Source organism: Callorhinus ursinus, unplaced genomic scaffold, assembly GCF_003265705.2.
Source record: "Callorhinus ursinus isolate GAN/ISIS: 27379988/994484 unplaced genomic scaffold, GSC_fseal_2.0 scaffold4, whole genome shotgun sequence".
Lineage (NCBI taxonomy): Eukaryota > Metazoa > Chordata > Mammalia > Carnivora > Otariidae > Callorhinus > Callorhinus ursinus.
The window spans coordinates 151,572,601-151,588,267 of record NW_027397066.1 but is presented as its reverse complement, the minus strand read 5'-3'; the positions used below and the strand labels follow the sequence as shown (position 1 = coordinate 151,588,267).

Genomic DNA, 15,667 nt, shown 5'->3' with positions numbered 1-15,667 from the left:
GGAGCTGTGCCTGCCTTCCATGACGCTTCAGCGTCATAACCCACACCAGGGAAAACCAGGCACCTGTAACAGAAGGAATAGACTATTCTGTGCGGGGACTGTGCTCTAGATTGCCATTGCCCTCGTGCCAGGAGCCGGGGTGATGGAGCCACCACTGGCTGGAGCTGTGCTGGCCACTGGCTGAATGGGAAAAGCTCATACTGGCACTGGGCAGCTTCTGCCCAGAAACAGCATAGGTCCCCCCACCCCATCACGGCCTGACCAGAGCCGGTCACACGGGCAACCTGACTTCCAGAGGGAGGGCAGGGGATGTTGGTGGCCACTAATAGAGTCTGCCATGCTTGTCTGCTAGAACACAGCTTCTCAAATTCTAATGTGCACCTGGGTCATTTGGAGATAAGTTTAAAATGCAGATCCTGATTCAGTCGGTCTGGAGAAAGGGCCAGATTCTGCATTTCTGACAAGCTTCTGGCCCATTGTCCACCCTCTGAGGAGCAAGCGTAAACCTTTGGATCCTTACTGGCCAAATTGAGCCCTCTCTCTTTTCCCTTTCTTAGCAGAGGCTTGTAGCTCTGTCATTTTGTGTGGCAAACCAGGAACAATAGCCTCACTGGTTAGAAGACACTTGTGATTTACCTCAAGGGTGAGGGGGGACACAGAGAAATAGCTAAGGAAAGCCATTAACCGCTCCACATAACTGCAGAGTCCAGGGAAAGACAGAGCACAGGGATGCTGTAGCTGTTCTAAGAAGGCCAAACTCATTCCAGCTAGAGGCCACCATTTGCATAAGCAGGTTTTGTAAATGGACCGAAATAGATCTAATTGTGTCACCTTCTTTCTACTTTGCCTCCTTAGTTTCACTGGAAGGGTCAGTGCAGCCCTGATTGGGCCTCATGAAGGCTCTAGCCCCTCTGAGCACTCACCTTGTCAATGTCACATCCTTGTTCCCCGAGCCCTGACTTGTCCCCCTTGCGTATGGTAACGGTCACCGATGGACTCACAGGGGCTGATTCCGTGGTGCCAGAGCCTGGGGCTCCTGTCCTTTCAGGGTCCTCTGTGGTGCAGAACATGAAGAGCCCTACCACTGTGGGCAGGGGCAAACGGCTCCCTGCACACCTGCAGATGTGTGGGTGCTCTGTGCTCTCCTGAACTGGAAACGCATGAGTCCCTGCTCATCTTGGAATAGATGGTGTTTTTCTTTCTAGTGGTTTTATTTAAAAGCCATGCCAGTCATTTTGCATCCCTTCCCAGAAGTTTTGATTGATGGCAATCTGGTCAGCTAGAAGCTGCCAATGGAGTAAAACTGCTGACTTGGGCATTGGCATTGATGGAGCTTGTTAAGCCCAAATGGGGTGTGCGTGTGTGTGCGGGTGTGTGTGTGTGTGTGTGTGTGTGCACGCAGGATGGAAACATAGCATGGGATTTGATGGAATTAGATCTGGAAAGAACTGAAGGGGGTCTCTCAGTTCAGAAAGGGAAAGCAGGAACCAAAAAGGGGGCTATGCCTCGTCCATGCTCCCTGCTGCCACTAGAGGGCAGAGTGAGGAACAGAATCCAGGTCTGCGTTTGCTTGGATTAGACTTAATGAGGCTTTATAAAAATATGAATTGAATGAGGTTTGAACTGCAGTTACCTTCCTCCTTTCCTGGTGACTTGCTCATTAGCAACACAGCCATTTCTCAATGGGCCTTCAAACTCTGATTGAAAGTAAGGACATCGTCTTGAAAATGTTCATTGCTGATTGGATATACCTGCATGTTTCTAGAACCCTGTGGAGGGGGAATGGGCACGTACCATGATGACTTTGAACTTGGTGGCCCCATCTAAAGGTTGTGAATATGGGGCTCATGGGTCAACTCCAGAGGGTCACAGAAACCTTCAAAATTATAAGCAAATATTTGATTGTGAATTTATGTGGAAAGAGTGTCCATAGTGTTTATTAGATCCCCAAGTAAATCCATGACCCTCTAAGATGTTAAGAACCACTGCCAAAGATTCAAGTTTCTTTACAGTGATACATTTTCTAAAAAGCAAAAGGTGTCTATAGGTTACTTCATCTAAGGTGGGGTTGAATGTATATCACACAGCATCCTCCCGGGCCCTCATATACACATGCATATGAGTGCACACTCGCATGCCTAAGTGTGCACACACACCTCTCCCACACACATGTGCACTACACACATGTGTTAGTGTCTCTAGAGCCAATGTCCTCTCTTCCCTCCCTGCCCTGATGTGTAGAATTCGAACAGAAGGTTCTTAGTGGGTTCATATTTACTGTTTCTACCTCAGACATGCTGCAGAGCAGAACAGACTCAGCTGTCCGGGGTCTCACTTCCCCTGTGTTCCCAAATTCAAGGGACAGTATGTAGGTGGGAAGGACCATGGAATCCAGAGCAGAACAGACCTGTATTTTTTTTTTAAAGATTTATTTATTTATTTATTTGACAGAGATAGCGAGATAGCGAGAGAGGGAACACAAGCAGGGGGAGTGGGAGAGGGAGAAGCAGGCTTCTGCCGAGCAGGGAGCCCGATGTGGGGCTCGATCCCAGGACTTCCTGAGCCACCCAGGCACCCTGAACAGACCTGTATTCTTGTCCCAGACTCACAACTAACACTCTGGGCACATGAACATGAGCATGGGCTTTAACTTCTTTGAGTTTCCTTGTGGGTAAACCTATGTCAGAAAAATGGTCTCCCCACCCCTGCAGGACAGCTGGCATGATGAAATAAGAAAATGAAAGAGAAAGCACCCTACAGCTTATATCTGCCCCACTCGCGGGGTCCTGCAAACTTCTCCTCTGACTTTCATTGGAAAATCGATATGGAGCCTGGCACTTAAAACACAAACTCCGCTTTCCTGACACTTTGAGTAGGTCTCCTGTCATCTCTTAGAATCAGGTGATCCTTGGGAAGTTGTGGCATTTGCTATTTGGAGGGCATCTGTCCTTCTGAGTGAATGGGAGGCAGACAATCCCAGCTTCCTCCTTATTTGGTGACCTTAAAGGAGCTGTCCGTGTTAGTTTTCTGTCTTGGTAATGCAGTCGTTGGCACAGGGAATCCGATGAGGTGGGACAAGGAGAAGAGTAACCGGCCACAGGTTTGGAGGGAGTCTTTTCACTGTTGTACTCCTTGGGCGCTTCTTTGGAGGAGTTTAGCATCATCCTAACAGGAAGCTACTGAAAGAAGCAGGCCAGGACGTATCTAAGTAACTGTTGTGGGATGTGCTTGTCATGCAGCAAAGTATAGTATTTGATAGCTAAAAAAAAAAAAAAACAACAATGGGAAGCGACCCAAGTTTCACTGATGAATGAGTAGACAAACAAATGGCCTCTTATTCGGCCTTAAAAAAGGAAGGATGTTCGACACAGGCTACAACATGGATGAACCTTGAGGACATGATGCTGAGGGAAAGAAGCCAGTCACACAAAGACAAATACTGTGATTTCCCCTTACATGAGGTAACTAGAGTAATCTGATTCATTGAGACAGAAAATACAGTGGGGATGCCAGGGGCTATGGGATGGGAGGGATGGACGGTTATTTAGTGGGCAAAGAGTTTTAGTTTTGCTCGACGAACAGTTCTAGAGATTAGTTGCACAACAACGTGAATGTACTTAACACTGAAAAATAGTTAAGATGGAAAATTTGAAGTCATGTGTATTTGACCATGATTTTTATAAAAGCAAAGTCAATGAGATGACCTAAGAAATCTACATCACACATTCTGAGTTCCAGGGATGTGAGCAGGGTTGGGGGGAGACTTTGATTCCAATATAGGATGATCCATGTTTAGAATTCTTTTGGAAATTTTGAAATGATACATATCCCTCTCTAAGGGAAAGTCACATCCTCATCTGGCCAGCTGGGGCAGTGTGCCTTATTGTAATAATGGAAATGCTCAGGAACTGGGGGTTCTAGTCCTATCTCTGCAGCTTACTGGTGAGTGGCTTTAGACAAGCTTTCTCTCTCCTTGGGCTTCACTGTCCTGCGCTAAGCATTAAGAATAATAATTCCTCCCTCTTACAGTTAGTGAAAGCCTCACATTGACTAGAGTGTGTGAGGAAGCCCTTTGGAGACACTGCAACTCAGAGTGAATGCCTTGATCTGTTCACCTGATCTGCCTTGATCTCCTAACCTGGTCTGCTGATGCTCCACCGTAGCCAGCGTCACTGTGACCGCCAGGCTGTGCTTTCTCAGCGTGGTCTAAGAGTCCTTTCCATGCAATATGTTGAGTATACTTGGGCACTCAGAAAAATCTCAGTGAAGCTAATAATAAGCTTGCTAGCAGGTTGCATTAAGCAAAACGGTCACGTGTTCATTAATTTTATTAAAAGAAAGGCTTCCTGCCGGCAGCTCTGGAAAGATGGGTGGGGCCCAGGGCCCTTCTGTTGGCAGAACATCTATAAGGGAATGGCCCGGCAACTTTCTCAGATATTTGTGGTGTTTGGCAGGGGGGCGGGGGGAGGCACTGGAGACACCTGTTTGGGGGAGGGAACTCTGCCGTAGCTTGTTGATGATCACCTCTTTTTCTTGCCCCCCAGAGGTCAACTGCGCAGCTGTAGAAACAGGGAGAGCATGGTGGGTGTATGTGGAGACCTATTTTAGGAGGGCAGGGTGGGTGGGCTAGCTGTCCTCCAGCATGGGGTCTGAGGGCAAAGGAAGCCAGTGTTGTCATGTAGTTAAAATGTGCCAGAGTGCCATACGCTTTTTGTGCCTTTTCTGGGATCCTCCTAGTAGCAGCAAGCTAGGTATTGTGCCCATTTTACATATAGAAAAACTGCTTCTGGGAAGAACAGGTTGTAGGAATAAAGGCACAGGGGACTTTCTGGGGCCATCTAAGGAAAAGGTGAAGTAAGAATCTGTGAGAAAAGCATGACTGATCGATTTTATTAGGTGACCTTCCAGAGATTTCCTGATCCAGGTGTCACACAGTTGTAGGTTATTTTAGTTGGGTCCCATTTCCCTCCAAAAATATCAGCAAGAAAAAAATTGCCACAAACAAGAAGCTTTGGATAATTATAATGGAGTCAATAAGAGTAAGAGACAGAAAAATGAGGGGTAGGGGAGTCAAGCCCAGATCATTCCTTCCTCTGGAGCTGGTCCCGGTTGAGGAACCCAGCAGAGGGGGCATGCAGGGCTGGCTTTCCATGTGGCAGTGGGGACCGAGCCCTAGAGCCTGGGGAAGGGGAAGACTAGGTGAGCCCTGGGGTTTGGCCAGTGAGAGAGTGACTTCCTGGCAGCATTATAGTGGAGTTTTAATTTTTTTTTTTTTTGTATATTTGAGCATAGTGGATGCACAACGTTACATTAGTTTCAAGCGTAAGACATAGTGATTCAGTAAGTTTCTACATTCTGCTGTGCTGATCACAAGTGTAGCTACCATCTACCACCATACAATGCATCACAATATCATTCACTATATTCCTTTCCTTAGCTGTGCCCTTTGTTGCCGTGCCTCACTCAGTCCGTGACTGCAAGCCTGTATCTTTCACCCACCTTCACCCATTTTGCCCAGCCTCCCCATCCCCCTCCCCTCTGGCAACCATCAGTTTGTTCCCTGGGTTTATAGGTCTGATTCTGGGTTTTGTTTGTTTATTCACTTGTTGTTCTTAAATTCCGCATATGATTGAAATCATGTGATATTTCTCTTTCTCTGACTTATTTCACTTAGGATAATACTTCCCAGGTCCATCCGTGTGCTCACAAATGGTTTGAACTCATCCTACTTTATGGCTGCATAATACTCCACTGTGTGCGTGTGTGTCTGTGTACCACATCTTTCTTATCCATTCATCTATTGATGGACACTTGGGCTGCTTCCATATCTTGACTATTGTAAATAATGCTGCAATAAATATAGGGATGCATATATCTTTCAGTGTTTTGGTTTTCTTTGGGTAAATACCCAATAGTGGAATTATTGGATCATATAGTATTTCTGGTTTTAATTTTTTGAGGAACTTCCGTACCATTTTCTGCAGTGACTGCACCAATTTAAGTTCCCACCAACAGTGCACGAGAGGGTTCCTTTTTCTCTACACCCTCTCAACATTTGTTATTTCCTGTCTTTTTTATTTTAGCCATTCTGACAAATATAAGGAGATAATTCATTGTGATTTTGACTTGAATCTCCCTAATGATAAGTGGTGTTGAGCATCTTTTCATGTGTGTGTTGACCATCTGTATGTCTTCTTTGGAGAAATGTCTGTTCATGTCTTCTGCCCTTTTTTAAATTGCATTATTTGTTTTTATGGTATTGCATACGTTCTTTATATATTTGGATATTAACCCCTTATGAAACTGGGCCACGTTCTAACACTATGCACAGAAAAGAAACTCAAAATGGATTAAAGATCTAAATGTGCGATCTGAAACCATAGTGGAGGTTTGAGCCAACCTGGCGGTCACTTTGACCAGGCAAGTCCTTGATGACCTGCATTCACTCCCCATACCACAGGGTGGCTCTGTAGAGCCCGAAGGAAGAGCACAGGCTTCTGGGGAGCAGCAGCCTGGTGCTGGAGGCAGGGGCCCGTAGCCTGGGAGCCCCTCAGGGATTCGAGCTGCCGGGACTTCTGTGCTTCAGGCCAGAGCATTTACTGCAGCTGCTTTCAGCTCTTTACCTGCTGTGATTTTCCTATGGGCAACAGACTTTCATGGGTACAGCCTCCTTTTTAGAAGATACCAGCAAACTTTGTAGGTGATGTGATTCATCATCTCTGTCATCGGGAATGGTACCATCGGCGTGGGCCCCCCGTCATAGACAGTGGAAGAGACCACACAGTTGTGGCTTATGTGCCACCCCAGTTTAACTCTCCTGACACTCCCTTCCCTCCCACTGTAGTGGGCAAGAGAGCTGCAGTGGTGCTTGGATTGGGATAGCCCTCCAGCTGCCCTAATTCATGGAGGAAAAGTAAGTTTCTCAGAAACATCGATACATTAGCCATTATTAGTAGCACATGATTCATGACACCCCCATAACTGATTGGGGCATCTGGTGTAGGCGATGCTATAGGAGAAGACTGAGGTGCACCACCAGCCCCTGCACAGCTTGTGCATGGAGCCAAGTGGACTTTGGGGGCCAGAGGGAACATCTGTAACCCAGTCTTCATCTCTCACTTCCTGCTGCTCTCCATGCCCCCCCATTTCCCCCTCCCCACCCCCAGAAGAGTGAACAGGCTTTTCAGGAGCTGTCAGAGATGCTGAGGTCATCCTTCTAGGCAAAATGGTTGGTCCCCCCTGTGTGGACACAGCCACTGCACTGCCACAGTCTAAAGAGTAAACCTACCTATGGAATTGGCCAGGCGTCTGTGACAAGGAGAGTGACAGCCTGAGCTCCCTGGTCCCCAGTCTCCCTCTTGAGGTTCCTTTCCAGGTCCCCAAGGAGGTGTTTGGGCTTGAGGCAGCAGCAGGAACCCAAGTAGAAGCCCCTAAGGTGAAGAGAATCCCCAAGAGATCCCAAGACTCAACTGTTTTTTTAAAATTCATTCAGCCATTCATTTTGTATGAAGCACTGAGATGGGGTAGAGGAACAAGACAGTCCATACTCTCGAGCACACGGCCTAGTACGTGTATTGCCAGAAGGGAGAGGGAGTGGCTTAGAGAAACAAAGGACGATTGTAGTATAATGTCATAAGTGCTAACAGGGACAGTCCTTCTGTGGGAGCCTAGAAGCTGGAGTCACTTCTGCCTTATAGACTCAGGAGTGGTTTTATAGAGGTGGGGACATTTGATCTCAGTGCTGAGAGATGGGTAGGAGCTCACGTGATAGGAAAGAGAAGAAAGAGCATTCCATGGAGGTTGTGTGCAAGGGAATGGAATGTTCAGGAAATCTGTAAAGTTTAATATGACCCACAAAAACGGTTCTCAGAGAAGGAAAGGAAAGAGTTAGAAAAAGATGAGGGACATGAGGCTGAGGAGGTGAAGCAGAACCCAGCTTGGAAGGGCGGGTGGGTTCTCCTAAGGGATCGGGGAAGGCCTCGCTGCCTGGTTTAAGGAGGTGCCATTACCAGCAATAATCAGCCCTGGTCCCGAGTCCTGTTCTCTGCAACCCTGTAGCTTAAACAGTGCAGAGGAAAGGCCAGAGTGAAAGAGCAAAGAGGACTGGCAAAGCCGGCCGGCACCGACCAGGTCTGAAGCAGACGGGCCCCCCGGACCCCCATCACTGCGTCCGGCCGTGTGTGTCTGGTGAGCCCTCTCCAGGAGACAGGCCTGGGGGCGCTACGGAGACTGACCTGCCCCCACAGCCTTGCGTGTGAGAAGGCAGACGTGAGGGATATGAGGAGGGGGAAAACGAGACACTGGTTAGGATTTGGAGGTTCCTGCTCCCTCTGCTTTTACATCCAGTTTCTTTCATGTGTTTTTGTCCCCCCTCCCCAGTTTTAGAGTGAGCCTTAAGGACAGACACAGCCCTGTGCTCAAGGATGGCCTCAGCCTAGAGGCTGGCCGGCCCAGTGCAGAGGGGGCAATGTTGACCCCAGGCCCCGTGGTTCCAGCAGGTGTCTCCTACCCTAACAAGAATGAGCCGGAATGTCCCAGCTTAACAGGAGGTGCAGGAGGGCAACCTGGAGCTGTTTTCTGTGGGTTTTCATCACTGTTTATTCTTGTTTCCTGGCAAATAAAAGTGAAGTGTCTGCCATCTTGTGGCAGAGGCCGGGTACTGCCTGGGCCCCCACAGTCACCTTCCCACTACTCCCCCAAAGGGGTGCTGGCCTGCTGGGGTGGGAGCTGGTGTGGAGAGGAGGAGGGAGCCTGGGCAGGAGTGCTCACTGGCACTGGCCTCTCTGCCTCAGTGAAGAAGCTTCTAGAGTCAGCGGCTGTGAACCCCAGGGTCTCGGGAAGGCCATCCTTGGGCATACAAGGAGGATGGCCACTTGTGAAAGAGAAATAGGGTGAGTCCTGTGTGAGATCACCCTCAGAGAGGACAGAGCCTGGATGGGGATGAGGCAAGTCCTTGGAGACCCAGGCAGACCCAGGAGCTGGGTCCCGGCCCTGAGAGTGAGGGACAGAGAAAGGCGCAGAGGATCTTGACAGTGGGTAAGCTCTTGTGCAGTGTGGCCATAGCCAGGAAACTTTCGAGGTCCAATATGAGGTCCCATCAGAATATGGAAGACTCACGTCAGCCTGCGTGCGATATCTCGGGTAGGAACCGGAGGGGAGCGTCTCTCCATACATGGTGTCTGCAACAGTGTGACTGCATGAGCTCTCTGAGGGCAATCCCACGTGCACATGATTTCTGGGCTCCTGACCAGTGAGGGTGTCAACTCCACTGGTAAAGCTGGGCCCCTTTTATTTGGTATTTGAAAGCAGCTACAAGAAACATTATTTTAAATCACTCCTAGAAGTTCTCTGCCTCTCTCAACTCGGGCCAGGAAAGTCAAGTCATGACCTTATATCCTGTTCTTTCTATGAGCTCTCGAGGGTGGCCTGAAGCAGCCAGCACACCACATAGACCTCGTGTTTTATCGTCTTCACCAGAATAGTCCACTGCCACAGCCACCTAGGGTCCCAAAGCCTTCCTACAGTGGATGTTTCTTCACAAACACTAGCCGTAATTTTAAGTAAATGCCGACTACACCCCGTGGGCACTGACCTGCTCCCCAGTCACAGTGAGGCCATCTCTAACTCTAAATCTGGCCAGGACAGTTAACCCTTCCAGATTCTCATCCTCACTGAGGTTTTGGTCCCTGAAAACAATTCTGGAACCCATTGCTGTGTTAGTTGGAGTTCAGTCACGGAGAGAGAGTGTTCAAGGTGTTTCAAGCAGGAGGGTGGATTTTACAAAGGGAAGTGATGCTTCCAGAGTCGTTAGAAAGGCTGTCTGAGGGAAGGTCAGGGAACAGCACCACTGCCTTTCAGGATCCCAAGAAGGTACCGAAATCGCTAGAAGTCATTGCTGGTGACTTTGCCTGAGGCCGACCGTCCACGATTGTCAGGGTGACCTGGCAGAGTCTCCGTCTGTTCTTTGGAGAGAACAGTGCCCATCTTCATGGCTGCACCTTGCAAATAATGGCCTCTCTTCTGCCCAATTTCATGTGTGCTTCTCTCATTGGTGAAATCTCAACTGGACTGCCGCCGGCAATAGAGTCTGGGAAATGTAGTTTTCCAAGCTTCCAGCTTCTGCAGTATCAGGGCGAGCTGAGAATGTCAGGGATCAAGACACAATCTCTGACGCGCGCTTTTAAATATGGATGATAATAATAGTCCTTCCTTCATATGGCTGTTGGGAGGCTAAAATTAACACTGTGAAGTCTTTGCACAGAGTGTGGCATATGGTAAGCCCTCGATAATTGCTCGTTTACAAAAAATTGTCAAAACTGAAGTCAGAATGGCTCCTCGTTCTCATTTCTAACCCCTGTAAGGAAACTGGCTGCTTCCGAGCTCTGGGGTCCAACCGCCCGCCTTGGCATGGATCCTGTGCCTTACCATCCTGGGCCTGCTTGGCGTTAGATCCTCAGTCTGCCTCATTCTGGCTCAGAGGGCTGGGTGGAGACTCAGGAAGAAGGGGAAAGTTCTCTGGGAGAAAACGGCAGCAGTGAATCATGCCGAATGTTAATACCAGAGTCCCCTTGCTCTGCAGAGGGGAGGACTCCATCTCAAATGGACCAACAGTCAAAGACTGGCCAGATCCTCATGCGAGCCCAAGTCGGGGCTCTGCCTGGCACTTCAGGACCAAATTGAATCTGCAAACCCGGGGTCGGGTCTCTGTAGCCTTGTGCCCAAATGTCCCGAGCAGCCTGCAACAAGGAAGAATTAGGGCACAGCTGAAATCCAAAAGGGAAAGGAAACGGGCTAAGATCCATGGGGAACAATGTCTATTTCTTAATCTGTCTCCTGCCCCAAATAGCTCCGCTCTCCTCCCCCACTTGTGTTTACGTGTCTGTTTCTTTCCCTGGCAGCAGATGACACCAGGCCTTAAAGTAGGTCACAGAGGGCGGTGAGGAGCCCACAAAGGCCCTCAGGCCACGTCCTCCCCTGACTTCAGTCCCCAGGCTCCCGGGGCTGGAGTGGCAGAGCACAGACCCAGATGACCCCGTGCTGTCCAAGGCCCCCAGGCAGCGCCCGAGCTCCCTAGAACCCCAGCGCGTGGGGGTTCCTGGGTCCAGCCTGGGAGTGGGCAGGGGGCCTGTTCGGACCCGGCAGCAGAGGGGACAGCACTGGGCTGGGGCCGCAGCCCTGCCAGTCCCATCCTGCCCCTGCCCCTCCAGCCCCTCCTCCCGCAGCCCTGCTCCAGTGCCCTCAGAGAGGCCCATTCTTCCCAGGACAGCCAGGCAGCCACATGGCCCTGCTGTTTTCCCCGGGAAGCCCTGGGGCCCCTTCCACACAGACCCCAGGGCCCAAAGCAGGGCTCCCAGCCCGCTCCGGGGGCATCGCTGGTGTGATGGGTAGAATGCAAATTACCGAATCAGAAAACTGGATTTCAGGCCCCAGTCACCTGAGGCACGGGGCGCTAGAAGCTTGCCCAAAATAACCCAGCTGGGAAGCGGCAGAGCTCGGGCCCACAAGGACCCACTGGCACACCCCAAGCCCCCCGCGTCTGCCTCCCTCACGGCCGGACCCCCCGCCCCGATCCTTCAGACCCTCTCTGCCCAGCATCCAGTCCTCACGGCGCCTTTCTCTCCCCAGGTTCTTTCGGAGCACGGCTATGGCCTGATCACGACCGACATCCGGGAGGGCCAAACCTTCTACTACGCGGAGGAGTACCACCAGCAGTACCTGAGCAAGAACCCCGACGGGTACTGCGGCCTCGGGGGCACCGGAGTGTCCTGTCCACTGGGTGTTAAAAAGTAATTTCTCCCCATGTGGTCAGCCCTTGAAGTCACAGCCAAAATGCTTTCAACAAATTGGGCAATGCTTTTGTGGCTCAGGTCAGTGGCTTTTTAAAGTGCACAAAGCGCGAAGGCATTCAGGAAAATCTGGTTTAATGAGATCTGATTACATGAAGTGCAATGGCAGGTTGATAACATGCAGTTTATCTTCTACTGAGTTCCGGTGGGAGTCGAACTGTGACATTGTTTGGATCGCTTGGGGTCTGATTGAGGATCATGAATACGCTGTGCTCGGTCTTCTTGGGCCTGGGTGCCTGCCACGGAAGCTGGGGAAGGAAGCTGGGAGATTGTCAGACAAGATAAGGCATTTGGACACGGGAACTGTGCCCTGTCCCACCTCGCATGCCCTCCAGTGCCTTAAAATCTGCAAACATTTATAGCCTCAATGAATCATTCACTGCAATATTTTGCTCGACTGAGCCTAGATGCACAGGGGGCTTTCTCTCTTTTTCAGCCCTCCTGGGGCAGGGAAAAGATGCAAGTTAGCTCTATGAATTCTAATGCTTTGCTTACAGCTATGAGAAATGCTTGTTCTAATAAAAGTCTACAGTCTAATACAAACTGCCTCGTGTCTCATCTGTCTTTTACTTTTTAGGCAGGATGTTTCTAAGTATTGTAAGATAAAAGCCTCTCAACGACTTTCCCCCAAATGGAAAATACGATTGAAATTTCTGGAAAACAGGTACACACCTCTGGCTCCTGGTAACTTTGGTGATGATAGCTCTTTGCTGCACGCCTGTTACAGCCGCCACATCACGTGCTCTTCTAATTAGAACAGATGTGCAATCCCTGCCCTTAAAGAGCCTTTATATTCAAGACAAAGGGTGAGAACATAAGCAATCAACACGCAATCACACGGACAAATAAGATCATCACAGGTCCCGACAGGTGATGTGAAGATGATGGATAGGATAGGGTAAGTTGTGTCTAGGGGCTGAGGAATTACCTACAGAGAGGTTTGGTCTACACTGGTCAGGAAAGGCCTGTGGGGGTGGAGAAGGAAGTTAACTGAATGATGCAAAGGAGAAATACAAACATCAGGGAGGAGAGCAGAGCTTTGGGGGCAGGAGACAGTTATGAAATACATTGTTCCCCGTGGATTTAACATGTTTCTTTTCCTTCTTGGATTTCCTCTGTGCCCTGAGGCACTGTGGAAAAATTAAAAATAGAAATACCATATGATCCAGTAATTCCACTACGGGATATTTACCCCAAGAAAATGAAAACGCTAATTCAAAAAGATATATATAGGGGCGCCTGGGTGGCTCAGTTGGTTAAGCGTCTGCCTTCGACTCAGGTCATGATCCCAGGGTCCTGGGATCCAGCCCTACACTGGGCTCTGTGCTCAGCAGGCAGTCTTCTTCTCCATCTCCCTCTCCCCCTGCTCGTGCTCTCTCTCTCTCTCTCAAATAAATAAATTTTTAAAAAGATATATATATTAAATATATATATTCCCTTTGTTTATCGCAGCATTATTTGTAATGGCCAAAATACAGAAGCAACCTAAGTGTACATTGATAGATGAACGGTGAGGAGGATGTGACGTGTACACACACACACACCTGCATACGCAACGGAAAGTTATGCAGCCGTAAAAAATGATGAGATCTTGTCATTTGCAACATGGACAGACCTAGAGGGTATTAGGCTGAAGAAATAAGTCAGAGTGAGAGAGACAGATACCCTGTGATTTTACTCATCTGTGGAATCTAAAAAACAAAACAAATGAATAAAGAAACAAAAAAGCAGAAACAGGCCCATAAAACCAAACAGGCCCCCAAAACAACCTAGTGGTTGCCCGCGGGTACGGGAATGGCCAGATGGGTGAAAGGGAGTGAGAGGTAGGGGCAGACCTCCAATTATGGAAAGAATAAGTCACGGGGATGAAAGTACAGCCCGGGGAATATAGTCAGTGGTGGTGTATGGTGTCAGATGGGAGCTACCCTTGTGGCGAGCACAACGGAATGTACAGAGCTGTCGAATCACTGTGTGGTACACCTGAAACTAAGGTAACATTGTGTGTCAACTATACTTCTATTAAAAAATTATTATTAAAAGGAAGAATACATACATGGCGTAGATATGCCTAATCAGTCTCAGCATCCCCATTTTGGTTGCCTGCAGGAAAACCTTTCCACATCGAAGAGCCAGAAAGTATCAATGGCCCATGACAGGGAGAAATTTGTAGTGTTTGAGAAATGGAGAAGCCAGGAGGGCTGGAATACTGTGATTGACGAAGAATATTGGAGAGAGGTATCTGAGAGGTAGGAAGAGCCAGGTTGTGCAGAACCTTCGAAGAACATGTTATAATGGAACTTGTTTGTTTGTTCTGTCTGATCATTGACAGCCATTGGAGGATTTTTAAATTTCTCCTTTTTTTGGTACAGGCTGAGCAACTAGAGGGAAGGTGGAGTTATTTACTTGTGAGGGAGGAGACAAGAGGAGAGATCAGTGAATGAATCCATTTTGGCCACACAAAATTTGAAGTGCTTCTCAGGCATCCTCATGGAAATGTGAGGGAGGGCAGTTTGCTGTGCAGTTCTGGAGCCTGGGAGGGATCTGAGAAAGATAAATTTAAGAACCACCAGTATATAGATGACATTTGAAGCGTGAAACTAGATCATCTAGGAAGGAATGTAGAGGGGGAGAGGGGCTCAGAGGATTAAATGCTGGGGTGTTCTGACATACGGAGATCTGGTAAAGGAAGAGCAAAGGAATTTCTGAAGTGACATTTGAAGGAGGCACATAAGGATTTGTGTCCTTGCAGTGAAAACTAAGCACAGATGTATCCCCCAAGAACTGAATAATGATCTGAATGATGCAAAAGAGAAATGCAGATGACGCATCATGAGTCTGGGTTAAACTCAGACCAACTTTCTTCTACGGTCATACCAGACATGATAAAAAATGACAAGGAAGCCAGGTCCTTTTGAGGAAGGACCTTGTAGCATTTCAAGACGTATATACTTTGAATCTTGCCCTAAGCCTTCCCCAGAGGAAACTGAGGGCCTTTCACCCAAGTGACTCTTTACTCAAGAAGTGGAAATAAGCCAGGTCTCCTTGGAGTTATTATTTACTGGCTATAAACTGATGTGTTGGGACACCTGCCACCATGGTCTCCTGGGCAGGGTGGGGGTTTATAAAGACCAACTGATCGAATGGGTGTTGTTCCAAGCCTATCTCACAGTGGGTCTAGCGGGTCTGAGTGACACATTTGAAGTTCTTTCTTCACTCCCAGTATGCCTAATGTGTATTAACTATGTTTCTGGCTTCTGTAAACTTGATGCTTTAACATCTCCCTGCATGCATATGTTAGACATAGCTTGTCTGGACAACCCTATAATATTCCTGAGCCACCTTGCCTTGGCTTCCTGCCTCCTTTGTGACTCTGCCTCTCCCTGGGAGGAGTCTTCCTCCCAGAGGCACTTTTCCAAATATAAACCAATCCAGACTTCACGTCCCCATTCACCTTTATCAGGCTCTTACACTCCAGACCACTATCTACCTGCCCTAAACACCCCAAGGTCACCAGGAGCCAGACAGCTAGGGACAGCTCTTGTGCCCCAGAGCCTGCTAAGATTATTAAAACGAGCTAATCCTAAATCTGCTTACCCTGCTTCACCCCTTCCTTCCCTTGGGAACCACATAAAGACTCTTGCCTACAGTTCCCCCCTCTCCCTTTGCCTCCTGACAGACCCTGATGCTTACCCTGGTAGCCTCCCCATGGCATGGCATGCCTCTTCCTCACGGGCTCTGTGAATAACAAACTCTCTTTATAATGGCAGTCATCTCATGTTCTGTTGGCCGTACCACACCTAAATTATAAAACCTATTAAAAC

General features: G+C 48.7%; 1 protein-coding gene across 2 annotated transcripts in view; it reads left to right on the top strand.

Annotated features, from left to right (window-relative positions):
- Positions 1 to 12,389, top strand: part of MSRA (methionine sulfoxide reductase A) — a 439,748-nt gene extending 427,359 nt beyond the window's left edge. For both annotated transcript variants that reach the window (XM_073892526.1, XM_025873759.2), the window contains one exon: positions 11,626 to 12,389. In XM_073892526.1, the coding sequence (XP_073748627.1) occupies positions 11,626 to 11,790 (165 nt within the window). In that variant the 3' untranslated portion in view covers positions 11,791 to 12,389. The remainder of the gene's footprint in view (positions 1 to 11,625) is intronic.
- Positions 12,390 to 15,667: the final 3,278 nt, after the last annotated feature.